Below are 26,816 nucleotides of genomic sequence, written 5' to 3'. Positions count from 1 at the left end.
GCTGGCAAGGGACTTGGAGAAAGTGTTTCTAAATCCAGCACTTTCCACTTGTACAATTGCCTCCTCTCATTACCCTTATGGGACAAGATGACATGAAACTTTGTTACAGACTCTGACCCTAAGCTGAAACACATTGCTATTTTGCCACCTGTGTGGTTTCAGGTGCCTGGAGCCCTTCACAGTAGTAACAGCTGCACCAGTGGCAGGCTCTGCGGTGTGCAGGAACCTGACCTGTCACCCAAAGCTAAATAATGTGCTCTCTCTTTTCAGGGTCTGTGTGACAACTCCAAGCCTCTCAACCCCTCAGCCTGGATGCCCTGTTCTCACCCGAGGGCTGAACCCTTGGGAGGAGGACAAACACTGGGCGTTCATGTTTATTATCGTCTTTCCCCATTCACTGTCTTTCCCCTGTTCACTGTGCACATGACCAAAGTGATGTTGCGTGGTGCATGTCTAGCGCACGGCTTCCCGCTTGGAAGCCTCTTCCTCTTTCTGGGAAGGTCACATTTTATAATTTAAGTCAGATCTTTATGTCCCAGCCTGGTGCACTTGCAGACTTCACTTCAGAAGCCAGGAAAAGTCATCTGAGCCAACATGAGAAAATTAGCACATCACTGCTACATTAGGAAGTAAATGCTTAAAAGATTTAAAGATATTTCCGAGGAATCTCCTCTGACAGACAATGGAGAGCAAATCTTTAGATGATTTTTTTCAACCTCTAAATAAAAGCATTTGGGTTCATATATGATGAGCCACAATTACATACAATGTTATAGACTTCTGACATCTTTCTTAAACTTTAGACTTTGTGAACTGTGCCCTCATTTAACATCAGACTACTAAGCTGCAGGTAGGTGAGGTGTTTGATGACAACATCTGCATGCTCAATAATTTGTATTATTCAGCACCCAGCTCCCCCTTCTTTTTTATCTTGATAGTGATTTTCACATGCATTCTACCATCTTCTTTTACAGTTGACAAAACAGGGGGTCTACGACTGAAATGTATTCTCCCCCTTGGTTTAAAAGGGGCTATATATTTTGCATGTGTGTCTTCATTAAGAAAATAAACTATACAAAAACTCCAGGCTGCAAGGACAGCCTTTTAAGGGTCAGTTGTAGCTAAGACTGGACACTGCTTTAAAAACGGAACTTACTCAAATGCACAAATTTCACCGGTCAAGTTTGCTGATAGGAAGGCATTACTCTGAGGCTGTGTTTCTAAATTGCTCTGTACATACAACTCCACCAGTTCAGTGACTGATGATAATCTCCCATAAAAATAATATACAGAATGCATTTATCATGTGTGTCTTATGTCAAAATCAGCCCAAAGGCATTCTGAACCAAAGTCAGTCAGCCTTCTTCCCTATACCCTTCCCTTCCTTCACCCTCCCCCACACACACCAGATTCCTCTTCCCATGGCAGAACTGAGAGATGCTTCAAAGAATTCTAGGCAGCCCAGACCCCTCCCCCCTCCTTTTTAGCTTTTATCTATCAGGTCCAGCAGGAGCCAGCGTTTGTTTAGCACATGTGCTTTTTATTTTTAAAATGCAAATAAAAATTCTGTCAATATAAATATATCACTTCATTCAACACATAGAAAAAATATACTATAACCTTGGTCACTGCCCAGCAGGAACAGGTTTGCTTATTTAAAGAGTCAGAAATCAGGTCTTTCATCAACATGTGTGTTTAGCCCAGTTCCAGTGCAAATTCATACGTAGGAAAGTCTTGGTTCTATAAACAATTTTTTCTAGATATCATAACGATTCAAGTACACCATGCTGAATGTCTAACCTGTGTCCAGAAGTCAATGACACTGGAGTGAGTTGAAATTTGACACCAAGACTACAATTAAATTGATATACAAACATTATATAAATTATTTTTGTCATATTGCAGAAACACACTCGATTTTATAGTAGTGTTCAATGTTTAAAAACTTACTAACTTCTGAAAAAAACAACTCAAGTCTGTTTCTTCTCCTGGTTCAAGTGTGAAGGGCACAGCTCTCCGGAGTCCAGGTAGCGCCCACCACAGGCACAGGAGCGCGCTGGCAGGGGCGCGGACCGCAGGGTCCCCAGCATTTTGTCCCAGTGTGTGAAGTAAGGAGCAAAGTTGCAGTTAAACTGAGAGTGGTGCAGGTCGTGGTGAGCCACGCCCCCGTACCAGCCAAAGGGCACGAGTCTGTGCGTGGACCACGGAAAGTCGTAGCCTGAGTGATCCTCCACCGACAGCCAGATGTTGACCACGTGAAAGACGAGGACGGTGAGTGGGTGACACTGAAGCACCACGACGTTCAGCACGTCGAAGAAGGTCAGGGAAAGCAGCTCCCAGACGCTCATGTACTGCGTGGCCAGCGCGAAGGAGGACGCGTTCTGGTGATGCACCTTGTGAAAGGTGCGATACAGCCAGGGCACCTTATGCTGCAGCCGGTGCCACGCGAAGACCTCGGCGTCGAAGAGCAGCAAGCAGATGAGGACGTGGCTCAGCAGCTGGAAGAGCTCGGGGGCCTCCCGCGGCAGGAGCGCGGGGCTGCGCGCCCAGTGCAGCAGCGTCACCGGGAACACCACCACCAGGTGCTGGGAGAGGGTCAGCCCCAGGCAGGGCAGCAGCTGCCTCGCCGACGGCGAGAAGTCGGGGTGGATCTTGTAGCGTCGCAGGATGGGCACCCAGGGGCACAGCAGGTCCAGCACCACGAACGGCAGGCAGAAGCCCACGTAGGTGACCATCGAGAAGATGACGGGGAAAAGGGGTGAGCGAGCGAACGCCTCCCTGCTCCTCATGGTGTCCCAGAGCGGCTGCAGAAGCAGCTGGCTGGAACAGCCCAGGTCCCGGAGCTCCGAAACGTTGTGGCAGCCCATGGCGACGCTGTGCCCCAAACTTGCCGTCTCCCCAGTCATGCTGCCGACTTTAACTTTGGACCGCGGCCCCGCCCCCGGTGATGTCAGCCTTCCCTCCCTCCCATCCCAACTGCAGAATCTCGCTTAAATAACCCGAATTGTGCGTTTGGTTGCTCTCTCTCTCTCTCTCTCTCTCTCTCTCTCTCTCTCTCTCTGTCCTGGTTCACAGCTGCATCGAATATATCGCCTCTTACTGCATGCAGCGGCAGGTAAAGCCCAGGCGTGAAGATTTGTTACCCCACTCTTCAGCTGACACACTGTTGACTCCTGAGTGAGAGAATCTGCCTTGGCACAGTTCACCCGCCATCACCTCTATCAATGTGCTCCTCGCCGTCAGGAAGTGCCGTTTCGCAACCAGAGCAGAATTCCCTGAGTTGTAAAATGCCCGTTTGTGACTGCGCACATTCTACATCTTGCAGATCTTCGGATGGGCGCATCTCACCCCACAGCCTGGATCGACTTCCTCACGGACGAAACCCGGAGGGAACCCGGCGTCCTCCGCTAAGGCTCGGGAAAGGAGCAGCCAGGCTCGCGGGCGGTTGGCGGAGACTGCCCTCCGCGACCCTTGAAGCCGCAGGGCCCTGAGCAGGAACCAGGTCCTGCAAGAGGGCAGTCCGGAGAGACTGCCAGCCTTCGCTCTGGGGTGGAGGATGGAGGATGCTGGGCTCAACGCCCACCAACAGTCACTCGACTGGGCCAAAGCATCTCAGAGCCCTGGAAGGGGTGATCGGGAGGCAGGAGTGATGGCGCGAGAAATCCCATCTCCCCTGCCGTTTCCTTAGGGCTCCTTTAGGCTCCGACTTCTTATCAGTTCTCTTTTTCTCCCTACTGTTCAACTTCTGAACACCCTCTCGACACTGGAACTGTGAGGCCAGGAACTGAGCACAGGAGGTCAGTACTATGTCCTGTGAGAGTCTGCAGGAAACCCAGAACAGAAATCAGCCCCTCCTTTTGCCCCAGGTGGCTGACACGTGGCACAAGAGACCCCAGAGTAAACCAAGGGCCATTCCCCCACGGTCTCCTTTTTGTTATTTGCGTCCTTAAGGCAGCCCTTCTCTGCTGGAAGCCGACACAGTCTTATGCAAGTTTGTGTTTTCTTGTTATTTTCCAAAGGGAACAGCGATAGCGACCCTAAAAGCCTGCAGTAAGCCCTGGAAAAAAGAGGGTTGTTAACCCCTGCCCCACTCCCTGCCAGGCACCAGCTCAGAGTGTTTCTTGTGAGTTCACATTCCTCAAGAGCCTGCTGGGAAAGGAGGCACTGTTCCCATTACTGTGGTTCACAGCTTTCAATCTCAGGGCTTAGCACACACAGACAAAGGAAAGAAGACATAGCATTTTAGCTTTGTACTTCACAGCTAACAGCTAAGATGTGTGAACTTAAATTCAAGTAAGACTATTTAGAAAAAGAAAAGATAAAAGGATATATTATAAGGAACAAACACATTGTAAAAATACAGAACAATAAATGAGCTTGACATAATAAAGAATAAAATAATAAAGAAATAATATAGAAATATATAATAAAGAAAAAATATATATGGCGTACACACGCTAGTAAGTTCATAATTCAGACTTCCATTAGTAGGTATTCCTGAATTACCACTGACAGAAAAAGTCACACATTCTTCAGTCATTCTCCAAGGCCCCTAAACTGTAGCTTTTTGACCATATAGCAGCCTCAAAAAAAAAAAATAAATAAATAAATCAAATGAAAAATAATTTTATATGGCCTATTACAGTCATTATGGAAATCAGTGTGGAGTCATCTCAAAACAAAACAACCATATAGCCCAGCTATGCACTCCTGGCCATATACTCAGGGACTCCATTTCTCACCGATGTAACTGATGTAAAGGAAACACAATGTGATAGAACCGCTGTTACAAAGGATTTGTGTAGGAAACCTTGAGTCACTCAAGCGGAATTTAGCTAAAGGAGAGCTGCCTTCAAAATACCCCCCAAGATAAGTAGCCTGCTAACCAGACCTTCTGGAGATAAGGAAGGCTTAGGATGCCAGACTATAAGCCTTCACTCACCACCACTGACCAGCTGCTCCCACGACAAAGGGTAAAGCTGGCTGAGTTATGACCAGCCATTAAGCTCTGATTCCCATTTCAAAGACAGACCTGTCTCTAAAGGACAGCTTGTGGTGGGTGGTGGAGGGACACACCACCATTAAGCTTCGGTCTGCCATTAAGTCCTCTATACGCTTATCAAGAAAAATCATAATTCTCTCAGGTGCGCAGATGAAGCTTGATACCACCTATTTGAATAATACTGGCATGCTTAAAATAATTCTGACAATATTTAATACCTTTGCTGTGCAAATCTCCTATCTGTCTCAACAGCCAGACCTGCAGTCTCCTGCCTCTGTTTAAATTGTTCAAAGTGTAAACTGAGGCCAAACCTGAAAGAGATTTAAGGATGACGGTGTATGTAAAATGTATATGTCTAAGCATTTAGAAGCCAACAAAATCTTCTCTTGGAGGCTGACTCTTGCTAGGGGGCTAGCTCAGCCAGACGGGTGCTATAAAAGTTCTTCCTTCATTTCTACGTGTATGGAGTGATTTCTCACTAGGAAGATGTAGTATTTTTCTAACACTTCCACAGATTCCTGTCCATCCATGGCCATTGCTGCCTTATTCACAGTAGCAAAGAAATGAAACCTGGATGCCCATCAGCATGAGTGACAAAAATGCCATGAATATATGTACATGATGGAATTTGACTTAGCAGTAAAGAAAACTTAAATTATGGAAACCGCAGGAGTATGGATAGACCTGGAAAGTATAACATTAAAAAAGGTGACACAAAGTCAGTAGATGACAACCACGTTTTCCCTCCTATATGGATCCTACTTTGTAATGTATGGTGTATGTACAGAAATGGAAGTAAAGCCTCAAACCTTAGAAAGGGGCCCAGAAGAGGGTAAAAAAGAGCTGCTGAGGAGGGTGTAGAGGCCAAAAGGACATATGTGATTTAAAACCAGAAAAGAGACTGGGGAAGGTTGCAAGGCAGATTCAAGGGAGATAAAGAAATGGGGGAGATGAGAGGAAAAGAGAATGTACTTAAATATCCTTTGTTAGAAAACAGCACAATGATATCTAATGCCTTGCATGTTAATACTTTTTAAAAACTATAAACTAATTAAAATCTTCAAAAAATAAAAAAGAAAGAAAAGGAAGGAAAAAAGAAAAGGAAGGAAGGAAGGAAGAAAGGAAGGAAGGAAGGAAGGAAGGAAGGAAGGAAGGAAGGAAGGAAGGAAAAAAGAAAACAAAAAGGAATAAGAAAAAGCTCCAGTGTGTTAGGGGAACCTAACTAGGTTCTGTTGGTATAGCTGCCATTGATGAGACAGAATTAAGAAGTAGCTATGAGCCTCTCTGGTGGCTAACAGTAGCAAAACAGCTGGGAGGGGGAGTAGGAAGGGACGGGTCTGGCCTCACTATTAATGTTTTTGTTTTGTTTTGTTTTGTTTTGTTTTGTTTTGTTTTTTCCAATTAGGAGATAACAGACTCCTTAACTCCTCTTACAAGCCCAGCTGTTTCCACCCTCACTTCTAGGGCAACTTAGGAACTTTCTTCCTTCTCCTCCCTGATAAATGTGGTCCTTCCCTTGATGGCACATCCCAGCGAAGAGAGGAAGGTTTGAGGTCAGTTCATTTAAAGGGGAAAAGAAGAAAAGAAAAGAAAAGAAAAGAAAAGAAAAGAAAAGAAAAGAAAAGAAAAGAAAAGAAAAGAAAAGAAAGAAGGAAAAAGGAAAAACAACTTCTTCAATTCGGGCCATTCAGGACTTCAAAGGGACCATCAGAACTCATGATACTGCAGTTCCAAATCTGTCATGCTCACCAACCTTACCCAGGTTTCCCGCAGGCACACACTGTTCTTTGCCTCTGCTCTCATTTTCATGCCTGGATGTGTTGGGTCTGCTTCCATACTACAAAAGGGTGGTATTGCTTGATTTGTATTTAACTATTGTCTGTGCTGCCAAGACTTTGTGCTTCCAACCCAAACCAACTCACGTTCATCCTATTTCAGCGATTCTGCCCTTATTGGTCTCCCCATGCATATGGCATCAAACCCTGTAAAGCCAGGCCTTCAGGATGCCCTGTCCCCTTGCCCCTGCCCCTCAATGCATGCTGAAGAACAGCTGTCCTCCTGCACTCCCTGCATGTGATGCTCAAGGGACAAGTATTGTGTCCAAAACAGAGATGCAACCATCTCAAGGAATTCCTTGGTTAAAGGCTCCCCAGCCTGATGCCAAAGAAGCAGGTACAATATACCAGGTGACTAAACAGAATTTAATGAACCAGAACAAAGTTAAGTCATGTATGGCATTAGTTGAAATGAAGAGTCTTCTCTAATTTGCCAAGCCTGTGCCTCATGGACTTTCTTCAGGCTCAAAAACGTTATACTTTCTAAGTGAATCTTTACCATAAGGATCCTAGAATTTATTTCCATGAAGCCAAATCTCTGTGTGTGTGTCTCTCTTTGTCTCTCTGTTTCTCCTCTCTCTGTGTCTGACTCTTTGTCTCTCTTGTGCACAGTCCCTCTTCTCTGTGTTGTTCACTCTTCTCTCTCATTTACCCTCTCTCCTATTACTCTCCTATCTTCATGTGAACTACAGCGGAACCTGCATTCATTTTATCACTAACCTCCAACTCCTTCCCATCCTAAACATAGTATCCTGAATGTAAAAAAAATGTCCAAAAGATACTACACATTCATTTTAGAAGATATCAATTCAAATTTGAAGATAAACATAGGTTTCTGGATTTATCCATTTATTAATTTTTCTGAATTTAATGTGAACAGCAGTAGATGCAGTTTGGATCTGATATTCAGGGACATTTGCCCACTTGATTTCACATGACATCAGAACTTTGGCCACACTATGTTTTGCACTTTTCCATTTCATTAAGACTTCCTCTTCACCATTTTCATCCTGGCCTGATTCCTCTGACAGCCTTCAAAGTCAATAATCCTTGCCCCTGTAGTTATCTCAGAGTCCAAACGCAATTAACTCAGTCTCAAAGCTGTTCGGTACCAACTAACCAAAAGTCTTTGGGCAGGCCCCACCAATAAAGCATGTGGCTAGCAAAATCTGTTTCTAACTGTATACTCTCTTCTAAAATGAGTTTGGTGGGTTTTTTTTTTTTCCTCGAAGTGGGATGATTTGGACACCTACCTGACTGAAACAGCTCTTCTTCCAAATCAGAGGTCAGCAGCAAAACCCAAAGAGATGAAAGAGATGAAAGGACTTCAAAGATCACACTAAGACCTCACATTTCAGAGATGAAGGATGAAAGATTCAGTCTCAGATATGTCCATAACAACTAGAGCTAAAGAGTAAATTACAACTGAACCAAAAGTTAAATTCAGCCTCAGTTCTTAGCAAGGGTTACTCTCAAATAGAACATTGCAGCTGCTTTTTTTTTTTTTGGGGGGGGGTAGTGATTTTTCAAAAGATTCAGGGGCCATTAACTAGCTTGATAAACAATAGTGCGAAATGCTAGTGAAGAATCTGATGGATGTTAGCTCTCCCTGCACACCCCCAGACCTCCCTCGACATGCCTTCTAACCCAGACAGGGATGCACACAGTTTCCGTCTATCATGTGGTGTATAAGTCAGTACTGTCTGTACTGTTGGAACTATCACTGGCCTCTCTGAAGCAGAGAGTTGTTCCTAATCAAAAAGGCATGCCATGCCTATAAAGAAAGCAAATGTCACCAGCCCCCTACTTCTCCCCCATCAAATAAGTTGCCACAGTGATCAAAGCTTTGGGAGTAGGCTTTAAAACCCCAGAACATATACTTTAAAACATGAAAAGTGCCTTTTTATAATGTAACTGCCACAAAAGGTTTCACTTGGCTAGTTTGGAATTGGACTTGAAATCTGCACCAAACACAATGTAACAAATACTGTTGAATGATGACTGAAGGTCTTCTGGTCTTAAAATCTCTCAGTATATTAGAGAATAAGTGCTAGGGGCTAGAGAGATGGCTGCTCTTGAAGAGGACTCCTGTTCACACAGGACTCAGAGACTCCTGCACTCACGTCACAACTTGCTACTGCCTGCAACTCCAGCTGCACAGTATCCGACGCCCTCTCCTGGACACCTCAAGCACTGAACTCTTACGTTCATCCAAGCAAAACACTCAGGCACAACACAAAGCATTCTTTAAAATGACTAAACATCAAGTTACTGTTCGTTTAAATGTCTTAATTATTGAATCAACATCTTTATTGGTCACAAACGCAAAATAATTTTCGTTATTTGACAATGAAATCAATAAACCTTGACACTTCTTTTTTTATTTAATACGTTTTTAATTTATTCATTTTACATCTTAATCACAGACCCTTCCCTTGTCTCCTCCTGTTCCCATCCTCTCTCTTCCCCCTATCCCTGTCCCCTAGTCCTCAAGAAGAGGGAGGCTCCTCCTTTACCCTAGACTATATATCTCTTTAGGACTACATGCACCCTCTTTCTCTGGGGCCTGGCAAGTCCACCTCACCCAGGGGGAGTGATCAAAGAGCAGGCAACCAAGTTCATGTCAAAGGCAGCCCCTGTTCCCCTTACGAGGTGACCTACATGGAGACTGAGCTGCCTGTCTTCTACACCTGAACAAAGGTCGGGGTCTTCTGCATGCATGGTCCTTGGTTGATGCATCAGTCTCTGCAGGCCCCCGACCCCGGGCCCAGATTTGTCGGCTCTGTTGGGCTTCTTATGGAGTGCCTGTCCTCTCCAGGTCTTTCTATGCCCCTACTTTTCCATAAGACTCCCTGCACTCTGCCCAAAGTTTGGCTGTCTCAGCATCTACTTTGATCCCCTGCTAGGTGGGGTTTTTCCAAAGCACATCTATAGAAGGCTCCCACTCTGTTCCCTCTCTTCAATCACTTATGGTGTCTCTTCTATTTGCCCTTCTGAATAAGAATTAAGCATCCTCCCTTGGGTCCTCCTTGTTATTTAGCTTCTTTAGTCTGTGGATTGTAGTATGGTTATCCACATACTGTATTGTATGGCTAATATCTGCTTATAAATGAGTATATATTATACGAGTCTTTCTGAGTCTGGGTTACCTCACTCAGGATGATCTTTTCCAGATCCATCCATTTACCTGCAAATTTCCATGATTTCCTTGTTTTTAATAGCGGAATAGTATTCCATTATGTAGATGTACCACAGTTTCTTTATCCATTCTTCAGTTGAGGGACATCTAGGTTGTTTCTAGCTTCTGGCTATTATGAATAAAGGCACTCTGAACATAGCTGAGCAAAATATCCTTCTTGTATGGTGGAGCATCTTTCAGATATATGCCCAGGAGTGGTTAGCTGGGTCTGGAGGTAGAGCTGTTCCCAATTTTCTAAGGGCTCACCAGATTGATTTCCAAAACGGCTGTACAAGTTTGTGCTCCCACCAGCAGTAGAGAAGGGCTCCCCTTTCTCCACATCCTCTCCAGCATGTGCAGTCATGCGCATCTGCAGTTAAAGCCTTCTCTGCTTCCTGTCCACCCACTGCCCACACCCAGCGTTTATTTGGGTGGACAGCCATTCCTTAAGAACATTTTCAGATGCTATTCATTATATTAAAAACTAGTCATTATCCTGGATCGAAATTACCACAGCCGCAGCCCCACCCATTACCATGAAGATTTTGGAAAGTTCTGAAGAGGAAGCCCTGGAGAAAGCTTTCTTTAAAAGCTGTTGTGGGAGCTGGGTTTGGTGACACAGCATTCAGAAAGAGAGGCAGGAGGACTGCAAATCCCAGGCCAGCCTGGGGATAGTGAGAGTCTCAAAACAAAACCAAACCAAGTGTGGGGTATGGTGGCTGGCAAGTTTTACAAGCAAAGTGAAGAGCGCCCTCTTGTGGGGTTGAAAACAGTGATTTCTCCCCTCCTCCATTTTCCATTGTGATGACAAGATTCTCCCCCTTCTTCATTCCCCATTGTGATGAAAACAGTAATATTTTTCCCTCCTTCATTCTCCATTGTAATAAAAGAAAACTGATTTTTTTTCCTCCCCTTTCTCTCTCCATTCTTCATTTATTTCCTCAGAAAAATACACCTTAGAGAAGGACCTCAAGTAGACAGGTGAAAAGACACTTGACCTCAGCCAAATGGCTTCAGGGCAAGAATCCCAAAGAGGCCGAATATTTACTTTACCACTCTATAGGCTGCAGGCGTGTGGAGATCTTCACATTCTGCTCAACACAGGACTTGCTAAAGCCAGCTGAAAAGACCCCAGGGAGACCCACCCCCAAACTGTCAGAGGGCTTCTCCTGCAGGAGTCGCAACTCACAGATACTGAGATAAACTAAGTTAGTGTGACCACAAAGAAGGATGGAAACGCAGTTCAAGAGTGGAGTGCCTAGAGTATGGAAAACTGATCCCTTGCCCTGGATGGGGGCTGGGGAGGGGCTCTGCATCCAGGACAGGAGACCACAAATGGAAGAGAACAGGTGAAAGCCAGTGTGGCAGGCGCAGCTGTGTGCTTTCTGCACCTGGAGACTCATCCGCCCACTTCCCTACGGAAAAGTTCCCAGGGCAAAGCCTGAAAGGAAGACAGAAAAAGAATTCACAGTGGGAAGCACCGCTGTGTGGGCACCCGCCGTGAACCAGGGGGAACGGGGCTCTCCACACGCTCCTGAGGACACTGAGGAGGCCCTCTAACAGCCACTGAGGCTGGAGTAACAAGTCACTCTCGGCACTGTCCAGCCTGCTCGCCACACTTCCTGGGGGAAATGACAGCTAGGAATTCCAGCTTGGCGCCCCTTTCTTCAGCTCTGTGCTCCTTTGGCAAAGCCAGTTTGCCTTGATCAAATGAGAAAGCAGGGGTCCCAGGGGTCCTGTACCCAGAGAGAAGGGTGACCCCTATGAAGGCTTTCAGTGCTTCAGGCCTTTCTGAGGGTGCCAGGAGAAACCACATGGAGGAGGTTGTGCCAGTCCTTGGGCCTACCTACTTTTTCTCACTTCATTGATCTGAACGAAAGCACGTACCTACGCATTGTGTCAGTCCACATATCGTCACTATAATGAAGGCTCTGTTGGACTCTAATCATGCAAGGATGAGCAGTGGTATGTACCCCGTACAGAAGTTTGGGCCCACTGGTGTGGTTTTTTTTTTTTTTTTGGAGTCATAAGGCATGAACTGTCTCTGTCGGCCTTATTTGCCTCATTTGTTCAAGGAAGGAAGTGACAGATAGTCCAAGGTTCTGCCAGCAACTAACCACTGCCTGGAAAAGGGCTTCATCATCGCCTGGTCTGAACTCAGAGGCTCACTAACTAACATGGACAATGCGACCAGCCCCAGCTCTGGATCCCTTTCTGTTCCTTCAAATTGCTCATGGACCGTGTAAGTGAGGTTTCCAGGGGTGGGGGTGAGAGCAGAGAGAGAAAAATCCTGTGTCCTGCCAAAAGAAGAAATATAGGCTACCCATTAAAAAGCAAATGCCACCATACAATCATTCAGGCCTGTGAGGCTGAGCTTTATTGAAAAGTTAATTACGAACCTTTAAAATGTTACAAAGTTGTATCCTTCTGCCTCCACGTATGAGCCAATATCAAGTCATATTGCTGCATCTAAAGTGACAAGGTCAGAAGACTTATCAACTGCCCAGCTGACACCAGAGACATCGTACAAGCAAGACAGACGAGCATGGGCTTCCTACACGCGGCAGAACCACTGAAACGCGGTGTGCATGACCCTGGTTCTCAAAGCTGAACTCCTGAGCTGAACTCTGAAGGTCCATTTGTGTGAAAACTGAATCAGAACGCTTGCCACAGGGCAGCCAGCTTTGGCACAGGCACTATCATTGCAGCCACGTTCACTTCTGGGAAACTAGGCGTCTGTCCTCCCACGGAACCTGTCTTCACAGAAAGCGACCCGGTGGCCCACAGAACAGACAGGCGATCCGACAACACACAGAGAGCAAATGCAGCTTATTGAATCAATCTCCAAGGTATTTACAAAAGATTTTTTTTTTCCTTTTTAATCAGTGCAAACTGCTTTTCAAGAATCTAGGCTTTGGGGGAGCTTGGAGGCTTAGCCTGGAAAATCTAAATATTTTTGCTAAACGTTTGTTATTGAGGTCTTATAAAATGGAAGAGAGAAAATTTATTCCTGGAGAAGCTAGGGTAACACAGGATAACACTGGATTTGACTAGATAGCTAGTGCTTTAAAAAGAAAATAACATGAAAAATGTTGTTTGGATAGGCATACACAGGAACACTGAGCTAGAAAGCCCTCTAAGGAAAAGAGATGAAAACTGAGTACTTTGGGGTGTTTTGTTTGTTTTCTGTTCTTTTGTTTGTTTGTCTCCTTTGTCTTTGGTTTTCTTGAGACAAAATGTCACTCTGCCGATAAGCCCTAAATCTAGCAGCAGCCTTCCTGCTTCAGTTTCACAAGTACCTGGATTTGCAGGTTTGCACTGCCGTGTCAAGCTCACAACAAGACCCTTTCACAGTGTGCTCAAGTCTTTGACATTTATTTTTGTTACTGAACGATAGCTTGACGCGTCCTGTTATGTGTTCACATGTGTTGGGTGGGGATGAAAAGGCTGTCGAGAGGCTTTTAAATTGCCAAGGGGTTAAAAAGACGGTTCCATGGGGAAAATGCTCAATACACAAGTATGGGAACCTGAGTTCCTGTCCCTAGAGTCAGTGTGAAAATGCTGGGTGGGGCATCATGTGCCTGTAACCCCAGCATTGGTGAGGGGGAGGGTAGAGACAGGCAGATCCTAGAGGCTCACAGGACAGCCAGACTAGCTGAAATGGTGAGCTCCAAGTTCAGTGAGAGACCCTGTCCCAAAACATAAGGTGGACGGTGACTGAGGAAGACATCTTGATACTAGCCTTTACCGCCACACAAGGCAGGTCTGGCCAGCACACACATACCCATGTATAAGTACAGCACGCGTGTACACCAAAAACAATTGTAAAAAGTAAACAAAATGATTTTTTTTTTCACGTGTCACTCATACTTTCTAAACACTTAGAAAGGCATCATGGATTGTGAGGCCGGTTTGTTAGCTGTTCGTTAGTCACAATTAGGCATAAGACAGGAATCATGCTTCTCACTAATCAGAGGGCAATGGGCATCTTCAAAGTCATCATTTTCGTGCATATAAAAAAATATAAAAGATCTAGGCGAAGGAAAACACAAGTATTTACAGAAATTAAGCAAATATCTTTTTCCCCCTACTGGAGGGTGTTTGGCATTCACTGGTATTTTCTCATTAGACTGATTATTTCGTCGTACAACCTCCAGGGGGCATCCAAACCCCAGAGAAAATCCAGATGGTTCCAGTCGGGAATGTGCTTGTGGTAGATCAAGTTGGGGATCTCAGTCAGTAAGATATTGATGTCACTGGTGTCTGCCAGCCAGTCCTGGCCTCCACTCCACAAAGCAGTGGGCACAGTCATGTCTTTCATGCTGTACGTGGGAGGACTGCTCTACAAGAAAAAAAAAATCATGAAAAGCTTTTGCAACTGTTCTTGTTATCATTTTTTTTTAAATTGTAATGAATGCACTCTCTACTGAAAAACAAATGTCTAGTAAGTCTGATGTGAAACAAAAAAAAAAAAAAAAAAAAACCAAAACAAAAAGAAACGTGTTTTTCTCATTATGTTTTTCAGGTAGTCATTACAAGGAGAATTGGAGCTGTGGACATGCTTTCTTTTGCTGCACTGTGGGGACCACTTAATCTCCAGTGTCAGTTTTCCCCAGAGGTCAAGGCAGAGCAGGGAGGCCTGGGAGATCAGGTCCTCCTTCAGGTCCTCTGAATGCAAGAGAAGCCACACACATCCTCCATATCTCAAGAATGAAGAAAAGCAGAGAGGAAGGTTCTCATACTTTAGGGAACTCAGTGCTCGAAAACTGGAAATAATATTTGCACAGAGAAGAAAAGGCGTAAGCCATGTAATATGTCAGGGATCTCACCTCTAGCAAACTGGAAACACCCTAGGGGTTCCTCGGTTCTGAAAAGCATGCTTATGATCCTACTGAATCCCAGTGACCCCTTATCTACAGCCAGAAAGGATACGGACAGGAGATCTGGACCATACCACCACTGAGAGATCTGGAAAGGTCTGTGTGGGCTGAGGGAACATACCCTGCCTAGGCAATTCTACCAAGAATATTCCCCCAGCAGCTGAGCCCAAATGAGTTCTGAAAGCCAAGGCTGGCTTCTTTGGTGAGTTTTCAAAGCCCGTTTTAATTGAAAGTTTTACCTGGTTGTAATGAAAATGATTCTTGTCACTGCTTCCCCAGTCAAAAGCTTGAAACTGGTGGTGTTTAATAAGCTAAAAATAATAAAATTTGGAGGGAAAAAAGTTAGCAGGCACTGAAGTTTGAGATGATATCAGAGGTTGCTAGAGCCAATCAGGTCGTCAGAAGTCAAGTTATATCCCAACACAGGTCTATTTATCATTTCCAAATAATTACCTAAAGTAAAATTAAAACAGTGCTATGATTTCCTTTACCACAGGACTGAATTCCTGACTGACTGGTGGGAAAAACAGCTATGACCAGAAGAGTGACCCCAATGAGGTGAACTTTTTCTGCGTGGATGTTTTCCACTAGAGTTAGCAATTTTACTTGGAGATTGTCATGAGTACTGACTTTTTGGACTCTGAGCAAATAAGGCTGTGTCACATTGTAACTAACCAAGTGACATTGTAACTATCACAGTTTGCACTCAGTGTGCTCTATGATGCTCAAACAACAATAAAATCAGTTAGCCACACATTACCCAAAATGTACACCTGCCTCTCCTTAAGAGATGCTCGACTGTACAAAGGTATGGCTATGCTTTTTGTTTATCCTACTTATCAACATGCATTAATTGTTTAGATTTTGTGAGAGTATACATGTGCACACATTCATTTGCTTGTATATGTGTAGAGGCCAGAGGTTGGTTTGGGGTATCTTCATCAGTCTCTCTCCATCTCGCTTTTGACACAGGGTCTCTCTAAGCCTGAACATCACTGATGGGCTAGACTAGCTGGTGAGTGAGCCCCAGGGATTTTGTTCCTGTCTCCCCATCCCTAGCATTGGGATTAAAGGCATATACCTCACATCATGGGTTTTTGGTTGTTTGTTCATGAGTGTCAGACATCAGACTTAGATTCCCATACTTGTATGGGAACTGAATCGACTGAACCAACTTCCCAGCCCCACTTGTTGATAGTTTAATGATTTTTGTTAATTAGTTACACTGCCATTATGAAATGATAATGTGCATGAAATCCAAATGTATGCTCTTCAAAAGTAAACTATGAAGTTACCCACAAAAGTTCACTTACTTACAAAATTTCAAACAGTACAAGATGGTAGTTCCTCTACACATCCAAATTTAACTGAATTATATCTAAAATTAGCAAGCCAAAAGAAGTGGAAATTTGTTCACTTTGGCCACTTGATGGGACCTGGCTAAGAAAAAGAAAGAGCGTAACAAAGCAAAGCCAGGCAATCTTCGTCAGAAAAAAAAATATGGGTGTGAAATTTCAGTTCTCATTAACTACATAACACATTTCTGTTTGATAGGATAAGGTCTGTGTGAGAGACATTACAAAGTGTTGCCATGATAAACATGTTTAGCATCAATTTTTGCCATTACAGATGACAAGCGTTAAATACTTGTGAAATACTGAGCAAAACAGAGACTTACAGCTACAGGGTGTGTATCCATTTCTACCTCTAATCACCAGTGACAATGCCCCAGTGCAACCTGTACCACCATGGTAAGCAGACATCAGTTTATCACTTTCTCACAGACCTTACGTGTGTATAAAGTACCAGGTAAGGAGGAAACAGCTTGTAACTCAGCCTGAGCTTGGTGTGTGCTCAGTGTCACTTAGGACTTCAAGCTATCAGCGCTATTTTTTTTTAAAGATTTATTTATTATTTTGTGTATATGAGTGCTCTGACTGCATGTACACCTACATGCCATAAGAGGGCGGCAGATCATAGTACAGATGGTTGTGAGCCACCATGTCAGTGCTGGGCACTGAACTCAGGACCTCTGAAAGAGCAACCAATGCTCCTAACCACTGAGCCATCTCTCCAGCCCTTCAGTGTTGTTTGTAAACAGTTAATCAAATGTACATTAAAAAAAAAAAAAAAAAAAAAAAAACAGCACATTTCAAACAGTGGATAGCATCAGAATGATTTGAGGTCCTTATTAATATGCAGATCCTAAGAACACACCTCCAGAATTCAGATCCTGGATAGATGTGGGATAGGTCCAGGAATCTGTTTTCATCTGTGTCCCCAGTGGTGGTGGCTAACATTGTAAAGCCAGGTGAGGACTCTTAAAAAAGGAACAAGTACCCAGGCTATGGGCAGGGCTGGGGGAGGAGGGGGTGGACAGGAATAGATTTGGCTAGGGGACCTGATGATAAGTTTGTCAGATTCAGCTTTCAGGATGCTACATTTAAACCTAATTGCCAATTTAAGTATATTTGGAATTAACTAAGAGACATCTCTCGGCACATCTGTGTCTATGAGAGTTCTTCCAGGAAGATGGAAGACCTAGCCTGCATGGGTGGCATCCCATGGATGGGGGTTGGGGGGCCTGGACTGAATAAAAAGAAAAGAGGGAGGAAAAAAGCTGAGCATCAGCATTATTTCCTGAGGCCATCTAACCCCAAGTATCAAGGCCATTGCAAGAGCCCAGCAGGAGAGGGAAAGAAACAACAACAACAGCAAAAACAAAACAAAACACACTAGGATATGGCTGTACACAGAAACTCCTGTCTTGACAGAGTGACAATATCACATTGAGCAGAAGGGCAAAGGGAACTCTCCAGTAAGCTGTGGATTTGGAAATACTGAAACCGCAAGGTCACAAACTTGGCTGGAGAGCAATGCTATGGCCCTCAGCCTGCAGTCTTTGACCCTGACCAGCTGCTTAAAGGCGCAGATAAAAGGGGCTGGAATCAGGGCAGATACTTGGAGCACAGCCAGTTCAGCTGCTGTCACTCAAATTCAGTGCTCAGTGGGGGCCGGGGACACTGAGAACGAAGTAAGACTCTTCTGCACAGATGACCTATCATGGTCCTGGGGCAGCCACGGTCTCAACTGGCTGAGTAGTTACTTCTGCTTTGCCGAAGGACCTGGCATCCACACATGGGCTGCTGGTGGCCATTAAGTGAATGTGAAGCTCACTATCTGCCTTCAGTGTGCCTCAGCCAGCCAGCAGACATCTTTGGAAACTCACTGATTTTCCGAGGTGCTAGAAATGGGGCCTTTTTAAGGATGTGTCCAAATAGAGAGGTAAAATGTTTACATGTGTTGGGGGAATTTTAGCATAAGAACGTTTGAAGAAAACAAATGATCATAAACAAAAACATACTTGAGAGTAGCAAGGGCCTGAGAGAAAGGCATCTGCAAATATGAGTGCTTTCCAAGGTCAAAAGCATCCTTTAAGTGGTACATGAGTTCTGCGATCACGGCATAGACAGCTCGCATTCTGGGGAGCCCTGTTCTAAGCCAGAGCAAACTGTCACCTGACATTTCGCTTTCCTGACAACACAATAACCTCAAAGGTTGCTCCTTACAGAGAAGCTTTCGAGAGGGCCATCCACCTTAGCCAGGAACCAATACCACACTTCCACAGACAAGGCTCCGAGGATAGAGAGGATGTTCTTAGGCATGCAGTGACTTACACACCAAGCTAGTGAAAGAAGCTGATGGCAGACTTTTTAAAAACGCAGATCCTTGTAAATTATGAAAAGGACTGAACTACCAATAGACGCGATAGGGATCATCTCAGACTAATTATGTTGAAAAAAAAAAAAACCCAGCCAGACAAATACATTATTATTTTATGCCTCTCTTCACACAAACTCTAGAAAAGGCAAAGTAAAATATAGTGGCAGAAAGCAGGTCGGTTGTTGCTGGGGAAAGTCACTGCCCAGGAACATGAGGAGAATTTTGGAGGTGGCGGGTGTTGCCTATCACACCTGAGGCAACGGCATTACAGGTTATGCCAAAACGTATCAAGTTGTACAACTTACATCTCAATGAAAATGCAAAAAATAAAAACCCAAAGTTCAGACTCTCCAGCCCAAATGAACTGGAATCTCTGTGTGCACAGGAGTCTGCTTTTATTTTTTCCTTAGTTTTTATTTATTGTTATTGTGTGAACAGGATGAAGGGAGCGGAGCGTATACTTGTGAAGCTCAGAGGACAACTCTGTGAAGTTGGGCCTCTCCTACCTTTATGGGAGTTCTAGGGGTTGCCTGACTCACACAGCCAGCACTTTAAGCTGCTGAGCCATCTCCTGACCCACAGGTTTTAATTGGTGTGTGTATGTGTGTGTATGTGCGTGCACACACAAGCACATATAGAGGTCAGAAGATAACTTAGAGCACATTCTGTCCCTAAACCTTGTAGGTTCTAGGGGTCAAAGTCAGGTCATCAGGCTTGGCAGCAAGCGTCTTTATCTACTGAGCCATCTCCTAGTCCCATATTCTTCATTATTAAAAGTCAGTGTTTGTTCTGCAATCCCACCTCTTATTTCTTTCAAAGAATGCTTGATTAAAAGGTATAATCCTTAGAGGAATGCAGTGGTTCTGATGCAAGCAGTATCTGCCCAGTACTCAGAAACTGCTACCTAAGACACCTTTAGAGCCTCTTGGCTTGAAGCATAAGCAATAAAGTATTCCATGTTTAGGGTGAGGTTAGTTGGAAAAGACGATTCTCAAAATCATGTTCTAAGCTGGAAATAAGTCCTCCCTTATTGTCAAGTGGGGTGGGGGAAGCAAGTTGTAAGGCCATAGCAGAAAAGAAAACACAATCCTCTTCTCCACCAGATATTCTACCTATAACTGCGCCCCTTGTAAATGATTCAGCAAGAGGCACCAAGCAAACTCAGAGACAATTCCTACTTCAAATGTAGAGATATTTGTTCCCTGAAATGTGTACCTACTATCTGTATGAAATTATTAAAGTAATTTTATTTCCATTTTAAGATACTTTTCTTTTTATCTATATGTGAACTCTAAGTGCTCCGGAACCCACATATGTTGTTTATGTGATTAAAATGGTCAAAATTCTATTTTAAATTTAGTGACCCCCCACTATTATACATGATTGCCACTGCTCTGGCTTACCCACTGATGTTCAGGCACATTGTGAACATGGGTTGTTACTGAAATGACAGCTCCTGTCTCTGCAAAATCATATTTTATCAAACAGGAAATAAAATAAATCTGGTATACAATAAAAATAGGGAGGGAAAAGGAAAAGGAACGGGGCATAGGAGAGGGAAATATAAATCTGAGACAGGAATAAAGTCTGGGAGAGAAGAGAGAAAAACTTAACCCCGATAAACGCCAGACGAGGAGCCCTTGGCTAACACAGCGCAGAGCATGGAAGATAATGAGTTGGCTCCAACTCTGTGACAAGAACCCATGACTGTAGGAAGGAAACAGATCTGATCTGCTGGATTTCTTAGGGAAAGGCATGCAGAGCAATGCTCTGGGGATCCACAGCCTAGCCGGTTCCAGCTTTACCCAATACTGACCTCACAGGAGCCAGCGCTACCCTCGGCGTGCTTACCTGGCCCCAGTGTAGGATGTTCTGCACAGAGGTTCCCGCGGGACAGTGCGTTGAATACACATCCACCCTAGACTGAAAGAGAAAAATGGTGACTTAGAGGATGTAAATAAATAGTGGCGAGGCGATATCCAGAAATACGTGCTTTCCCTCAAAGAATAAAATAACACAAATCTAAACGCGGTTCTTCAGACTACCAGTCTCCCAGAGATCAGAACATATCTTGACTACAAAGACCTCCAATAAAAACACCCACATCTGCAGAGTACCTACGAAGGAAAAACAACAGCGGGGTTGAGTGCAAGGGGGCACAGGCTGCAGCCACAAGTCCTTTTATCTTCTTCACATTTTCCTAAGCTTTCAGCGACTTTAAATATCATATCTTCCTTTAATATTACAAAAAAAAAATTGTGTAGGAAAAAAAAGTTTTGTGTAGGAAGATGATAGGAGTAAGCCCAGAGGCAGCAGCAGACAGTGCCATTTGCTAAAGCCAATTCTTATGTTTCCTAAATGAAAGATTTTTGTTTTTTTGAGACAGGGCTTCCCTGTATAGCCTTGGCTGTCCTGGACTTGCTTTGTAGACCAGGCTGGCCTCACAGAGATCCTCCTGCCTCTGCCTACCCGAGTGCTGGGATCATAGGTGTGTGCCACCACGCCCAGGTTAAATGGAAGATTTTAATGTCTGATGGGTCCAGGTCTGCACCTCTCATACAAACAAGCACATGCATAGATGATAACTGACAGCTGAGCTCAAGTCTCAACTATGGTACATACGTACCAGATTTAAGTTCTTCTCATTGAAGCCACAGATAATAAAGAAGATGTTTGCACAGAGCTCCTTCATGATAACGTGGGTGCAAACGTGAGTGCTCAGCCACTTCAGCATCGCATTCTGCGGCAAAAACTGCTTGTGCCCGAACATGTCCTGCAAAATAAAAAGAAACCCGAGAATGGGTCAGCATTTCAATCTGATGTGCCAGTCAACATGCCTCCTGAGGTGCGGACATACAGGCATCTCCACGGGGGCCTCCGGAACACAAGGCAACCAACTGGCATTCCAAACAGAAAACCTATGAGATACCTCCCGGGACTAAACCAGATGTGCTTACAGACTCGCGCTGAACTTCCCAAAATGAAAAGGCAGAGGCAGAGAGCTGAGTAAGCATATAGCAGACTGTTAGAAAGGGAGAAGACCAGGACCACTTGTCGAAAGGCTGCTCCCAAACAGTTCTTGTGACTTCTGAGAAGATACTGAGGCTCTAAGGAGGTGTATTTCCCTCCACCTCAATACGGGTCAAATTCAGCCACCTGCAGGCTGTTTAATGTTTGTTTCAAAACAGGGTCCTGCTGTGTGGCCCTGGCTAGCCCCCTCATAGTTGTTACATAGCCCATGCTAGCCTCAAACTCATGGGAATTCTGCTTCCCAAGTTTCCTGAAGGCTGGATTACAGGTGTGAGCCACCTTTCGAGGTTATTGCCAATTTATTAAGAATTATTTTGCAGGCCAATCAGATTATGTCAGAGGCAGTCCCTCTTCCCATTACTAGGTAACCCACTTGGACACTGAACTGCCATGGGCTACATCTGTGAAGGGGTTCTAGGTTATCTCCATGAATGGTCCTTGATTGGAGTATGAGTCACTGGGAAGTTCCTGTGTTCAAATTTTCTTGTTCTGTTGCTCTCCTTGTGGAGTTCCTGTCCTCTCCAGCTCTTACTATTTCCCACTTCTTACATAAAATTCCATTCACTCTGCCCAACAGTTGGCCATCAGGCTCAGCATCTGCTTTGATAGTCTGCAGGGCAGAGGCTTTCAGAGGCCCTCTGTGTAAGGTTCCTAGTTTGTTTCCTGTTTTCTTCTTCTGGCTTTCAGAGGCCCTCTGTAGCAGGTTCCTAGGTTGTTTCCTGTTTTCTTCTTCTTCTGATGTCCATCCTCTTTGCCTTTCAGGTGGGGATTGAACATTTTAGTTAGGGTCCTCTCTCTTGCTTAGTTTCTTTAGATGCACAGATTTTAGTGGGTTTGTCCTATGTTGTATGTCTGTCTATATGAGTGAGTATATACCGTGTGTGTCTTTTTGCTTCTGGGACAACTCACTCAGGATGATCCTTTCCAGGTCCCACCTTTACCTGCAAATTTCATGATTTCCTTATTTACCAGGCCACAGAAGAAGACAATGCAGCCACTTTTGATGAGAACTGATAGACTAAGATCAGAAAGAAGAGGAGAACCTCCCCTATCAGTGCACTTGGGGAGGGGCATGCATGCAGAAAGGAGAGGGAGGGTGGGATTGGGAGGGGAGAAGGGAGGGGCTTATGGGGGGATACAAAATGAATAAAGTGTAATTAATAAAAAATAAATATATATATTTAAAAAAAAGAATTATTTTGTGATGGTAAAACATGTAAGATTTATCACCTGAACTGTTTTTAACTGCTCAGCTCAGTGTCAAGCACTTTCACGCTTGTGTGATTAGGCCTGTGATCCACTTTCATAACCCTTGCATCTGTACCCATTAAACAATTACTCTGAACCTCTTAGACAATTAATTACTCTTCACTTGCCCTGTCCCCAACACCACATGTGGTTTTGTACATTTTACTGGAACACAGCCACAGCACTGATTTATGAATTATCTCTGGATGCTTCTGAAGACAGGAGTCATCAAAAACAGAAACCACGTGGCTCACAAGGCCAAATTCACTTGCTCTCTGGCTCTTTATTTAAAAAAAAAAAAAAAAAAAAGCTTTCCATGCTATGCTTGCAGACAGGAGCCTAACTTGACTGTCCAGCCAGGAGCGGATGGAAACAGATGCTGGGACTTGCAGCCAAGCATGGGACAGAGCTCCAGGAGCCCTGTGAAAGTGTTGGAGGTAAAATGGAAAGACTTGGAGGGGACAGGAACCTCACAAGAAGACCAACAGAGACAACTAACCCAGACCCATGGGGGCTTACAGAGACTGAGACATCAGCTAAGGAGCATGCATGGTCTGGACTTGGGTCCCCTGAACACATATAGCCAATGGGTGACTTGGTCTTCATATGGGGCACCTGGTGAGTGGAGATGGGGGTGGGGAGCTGTTTCCAACATGGACTCTACTGCCTGCTTTTGGATCACTTCTGCCTGGGAAGTGCCTTGCCTGGCCTCAGAGAATGCAGATATGCTGGGAAGGGTTGATACTGGAGGATGGGGGCTCCCCTTTTCTGGAGGGAAAGGGAGAGGGGAAGGGGGAAGGAGGGGAAGGAGGAACTGGGAGGAGAGGAGGGAACACCCAAAAACAAAAACAAACAAACAAAAACACCTTCCCAATTCTCAGTCTACACTCTTCCTAATCAATAGTCACTCAGCCTGTGCTCAAGTACAACCGGGACCATCATCACATTCCCAAGGATGATCTTCATGTACAACTCTTCCTTATATGGAACCCAGATCTGTCCCTTTGTACTATTGCTCACACCCACCAACTACAGGACAAGCAAGAATGGAAAACTCAAATACCTATAAAGGAAATGTTTCGGGTTGTGTTATGACACTTTGAAAGCCAGATAGTCAAGTCTTAACTGTTCGTATTTGAGAATGTCCTTAATTGGAGATTGGGTCCTTTCAGATGAATCAAGTGAAATAGAGGCTGGACCTTCAAGCATCTTTTTAAAGAGGAGAAATTTGGCCACAAAAATGGACATGTGGCGAATGACGAAGAAGGCAGAAACGAAGACAAAGCTTCTACAAGCCAGAAAGGGCCAAAGACACGCAACATATTTGCCTGTAGAAGCTAGGGAAATAGTGCAAGAAAACTGTAAACACCAATGAGTGAAGTGACACAGGCAGCCTTCGCTGTGGCCTCCAAATGGATGACTGGGTAATGTCAACAACCTCGGCAAAACTGACTGCTCACACTGAGCGCAGCACCACATGTAACTCCTGCTTGTTCTACTTCTTCTGGTGCACCACTAGTCCAAGAAGGTGGATTTCTCCTCTCTTGGAAATAAAATCAGCTCTCTGATCTGCAATGTAAACATTGCACTAGGTTAAATGTATAACACTCTAGTATTCTAGTTTCTTTCAGAAAATTTGCTCCCCCTCACCCCCCATAGACAGTCTGTCTTCATTTGGGTTTTAATTACTTGTGATAAAATACCACCACGGCCAAAGCAACCTGGAGAAGAAAGAATTTGTTTCAGATTATAGCTCTTTAGCACAGTACATTATCTAAGGAAGTCAGGACAGCAACTCACACTGAGCAGGAACCTGGAGGCAGGAGCTGATGCGGAAGCCATGACAGAGTGCTGCTTCCTGGATTGCTCCCTCAGGGCTTGCTTGGGTCGGCTTTCTTATAGCAACCAGGACCACCTGGCTAGGGATGGCACTCCCTTCAGTGGGCTTCGCTCCCCTAAATCAACCACTAGTTAAGAAAACGCCCCCAAGGCTGGCCTACAAGCCAATGGAGTCGGGAATTTTCTCAGTCCGGGTTTTCTCTTCCCAGATGTCTGTAGCTTGTGTCATGTTGACATGAAAACTAGCCAGCACACTGTCAAATCAATCTTCTGTCCAACAGTGTATCAACACCTAAGAACAGACAGCAGGTCTGAGTGATCACCAGAATACCCAATTAACAGGTAGCTAAAAAGGACCAGGAAGTAAAGTCCTCATGGAGAAAAGGTCATGTGACCTGGAGAGCCAGACCATGCACAGCTCCTGGCTTAGTGTCAACATGATGTTCATTTGATAGGCCAGTGAATCTTACTTTTGTATTTTTTTCAAAGGCTTAGAGAGGAACACTTTGCTTACACAAAAGCAATGTGTATTTCTCAGAGCAACTAATTCAAAGATTTTATGAATATTTATTCACATTTTTGTTTGTTCTGTTGTTGTCGTTTTTCTTGTTTTGTCTTGTGAGGTTTTTTCCCACCCCCAGTGTGTGCCATAAAGCACTACAGTCTGAAACCATGAGACCCAAATGCCAGGTCCACAGTCCTCCTCAGAAATCACAGAGAATGCTTTATAAAAATGCAGATTCCTGTTCCCTGCTCCAGAATTTACAACCTGTAAATTCAAAAGTGGAATGGGGGGGGGGGGGAGTCTGCGTATAGCATTTCTAGGTTTACAAAGCCAACTCATAAACTCTATGGAACAAGCCAGGGTGATAACATTCCCCGGATCCCCATTCGAGCGGCTCCTCAGCCTGAATGCCCATCACAGCAGTCAAGCTAATTCATGGAAGGTCTTTGTAATAAAAAACTGTCTATGCAGCGGTTAATAAGGAAATCAGTCAACAGGCTGGCTCGCCAGGGGAGAAACAGGCGAGATGAAGAACAATCTACAGAGTTGGATGCCATCTACATTGTAACAAAACACTACGTTTCTCTTGGCATATCGCTATATGCATAAATTCATAGGTAGGGTCTGTAGAAAAAGACCTCCAAACTGAGTGATTCTAAAGAAGGCATTAGGGAGGAGACCTCATAGTCAGGAAGTACTTGTCATTTCCGAAGGATTTGTAATGCAGATCAACTAGCAAAGACAGTTGAAGAAAATTTCATCAGCATGTGTGTTGGTTCAATGAATTCCTACAAGAGTCTAAGTTACTGTTTATGGCTCTTTATAACCCAAAGCTTAACTTTAACTGCGTGGCAGTTAAAAAGACAGAGAAGTGTAACATGCCACCTCAGCAAATGTAAGGTTTTGAAATCAGAGAAGAGTATGTATTTACTGTGAAAGCTTAAAATGGCCAGAGAGAGAGAGAGAGAGAGAGAGAGAGAGAGAGAGAGAGAGGAAGCTTTGTTACACCTCCCTTTAAGTAACGAGCCACTTAATACCAGGGATTAGTTCTAAAAACCAAACTCAGTAACGTTTTCATCATGCAACCAGCACACAGCACCCTTACACAATTCTAGATGGTACAGGTCAATCACTTAACCTAACCTCATGACGCAATCAAAAAATGTGGTGAGCATGAGATTCACCAGTCCACTGTGGGCACAGCATGCCACAAGCCTTGACAACTAGCATGTTTGCCAGGTGAAACAGCGCATGACAAAATAACGATGAAAAGGCTAGGATACAGATAAAACAGTGACACTGATCTGGTTTGCATTCTGTTGCTGTCATCAAACACTCCTACGGACAGCAAATTGGGGGAGGAAAGGCTCTGTTTCGTCTTACACAACCAGGTTACATTCCGTCATTGAGGGAAGCCAGGAAGGGAATGTGAGGTGGGAGCCATGGAGATTCCTGCTGGCTCGGTCACAGGCTAATGCTTAATGCTTTCTTACACAACCCAGGACTGCCTGCATGGGGATGACACCGCCCACAGTGGTCAGGACAGCCCCCCACGGACACGCCACAGGCCAGTGTG

The 26,816-nt window shown here is 44.5% G+C and overlaps 2 protein-coding genes across 3 annotated transcripts in view; both read right to left on the bottom strand.

Annotated features, from left to right (window-relative positions):
- Nucleotides 1-1,603: 1,603 nt before the first annotated feature.
- On the bottom strand, nt 1,604-2,867 carry Ch25h (cholesterol 25-hydroxylase). Its single transcript, XM_055614075.1, has one exon. The coding sequence runs from the start codon at nt 2,865-2,867 to the stop codon at nt 1,971-1,973; it is 897 nt and encodes a 298-aa protein (XP_055470050.1). The 3' UTR covers nt 1,604-1,970.
- Nucleotides 2,868-12,369: 9,502 nt separating this feature from the next.
- Lipa (lipase A, lysosomal acid type) overlaps nt 12,370-26,816 on the bottom strand; it is a 79,009-nt gene continuing 64,562 nt past the window's right edge. For both annotated transcript variants that reach the window (XM_055614140.1, XM_055614139.1), the window contains exons 7-10: nt 21,245-21,391; nt 20,470-20,541; nt 15,135-15,206; nt 12,370-14,357 (exon numbers count right to left, since the gene is read on the bottom strand). In XM_055614140.1, the coding sequence (XP_055470115.1) occupies nt 14,124-14,357; nt 15,135-15,206; nt 20,470-20,541; nt 21,245-21,391 (525 nt within the window). In that variant the 3' untranslated portion in view covers nt 12,370-14,123. The remainder of the gene's footprint in view (nt 14,358-15,134; nt 15,207-20,469; nt 20,542-21,244; nt 21,392-26,816) is intronic.

Source organism: Psammomys obesus, unplaced genomic scaffold (genome assembly GCF_907164565.1).
Source record: "Psammomys obesus unplaced genomic scaffold, mPsaObe1.curated_primary_1811, whole genome shotgun sequence".
Taxonomy (NCBI): Eukaryota; Metazoa; Chordata; class Mammalia; order Rodentia; family Muridae; genus Psammomys; species Psammomys obesus.
The sequence above is the reverse complement of the archived record's forward strand: the minus strand, read 5'-3'. Positions and strand labels throughout refer to the sequence as shown.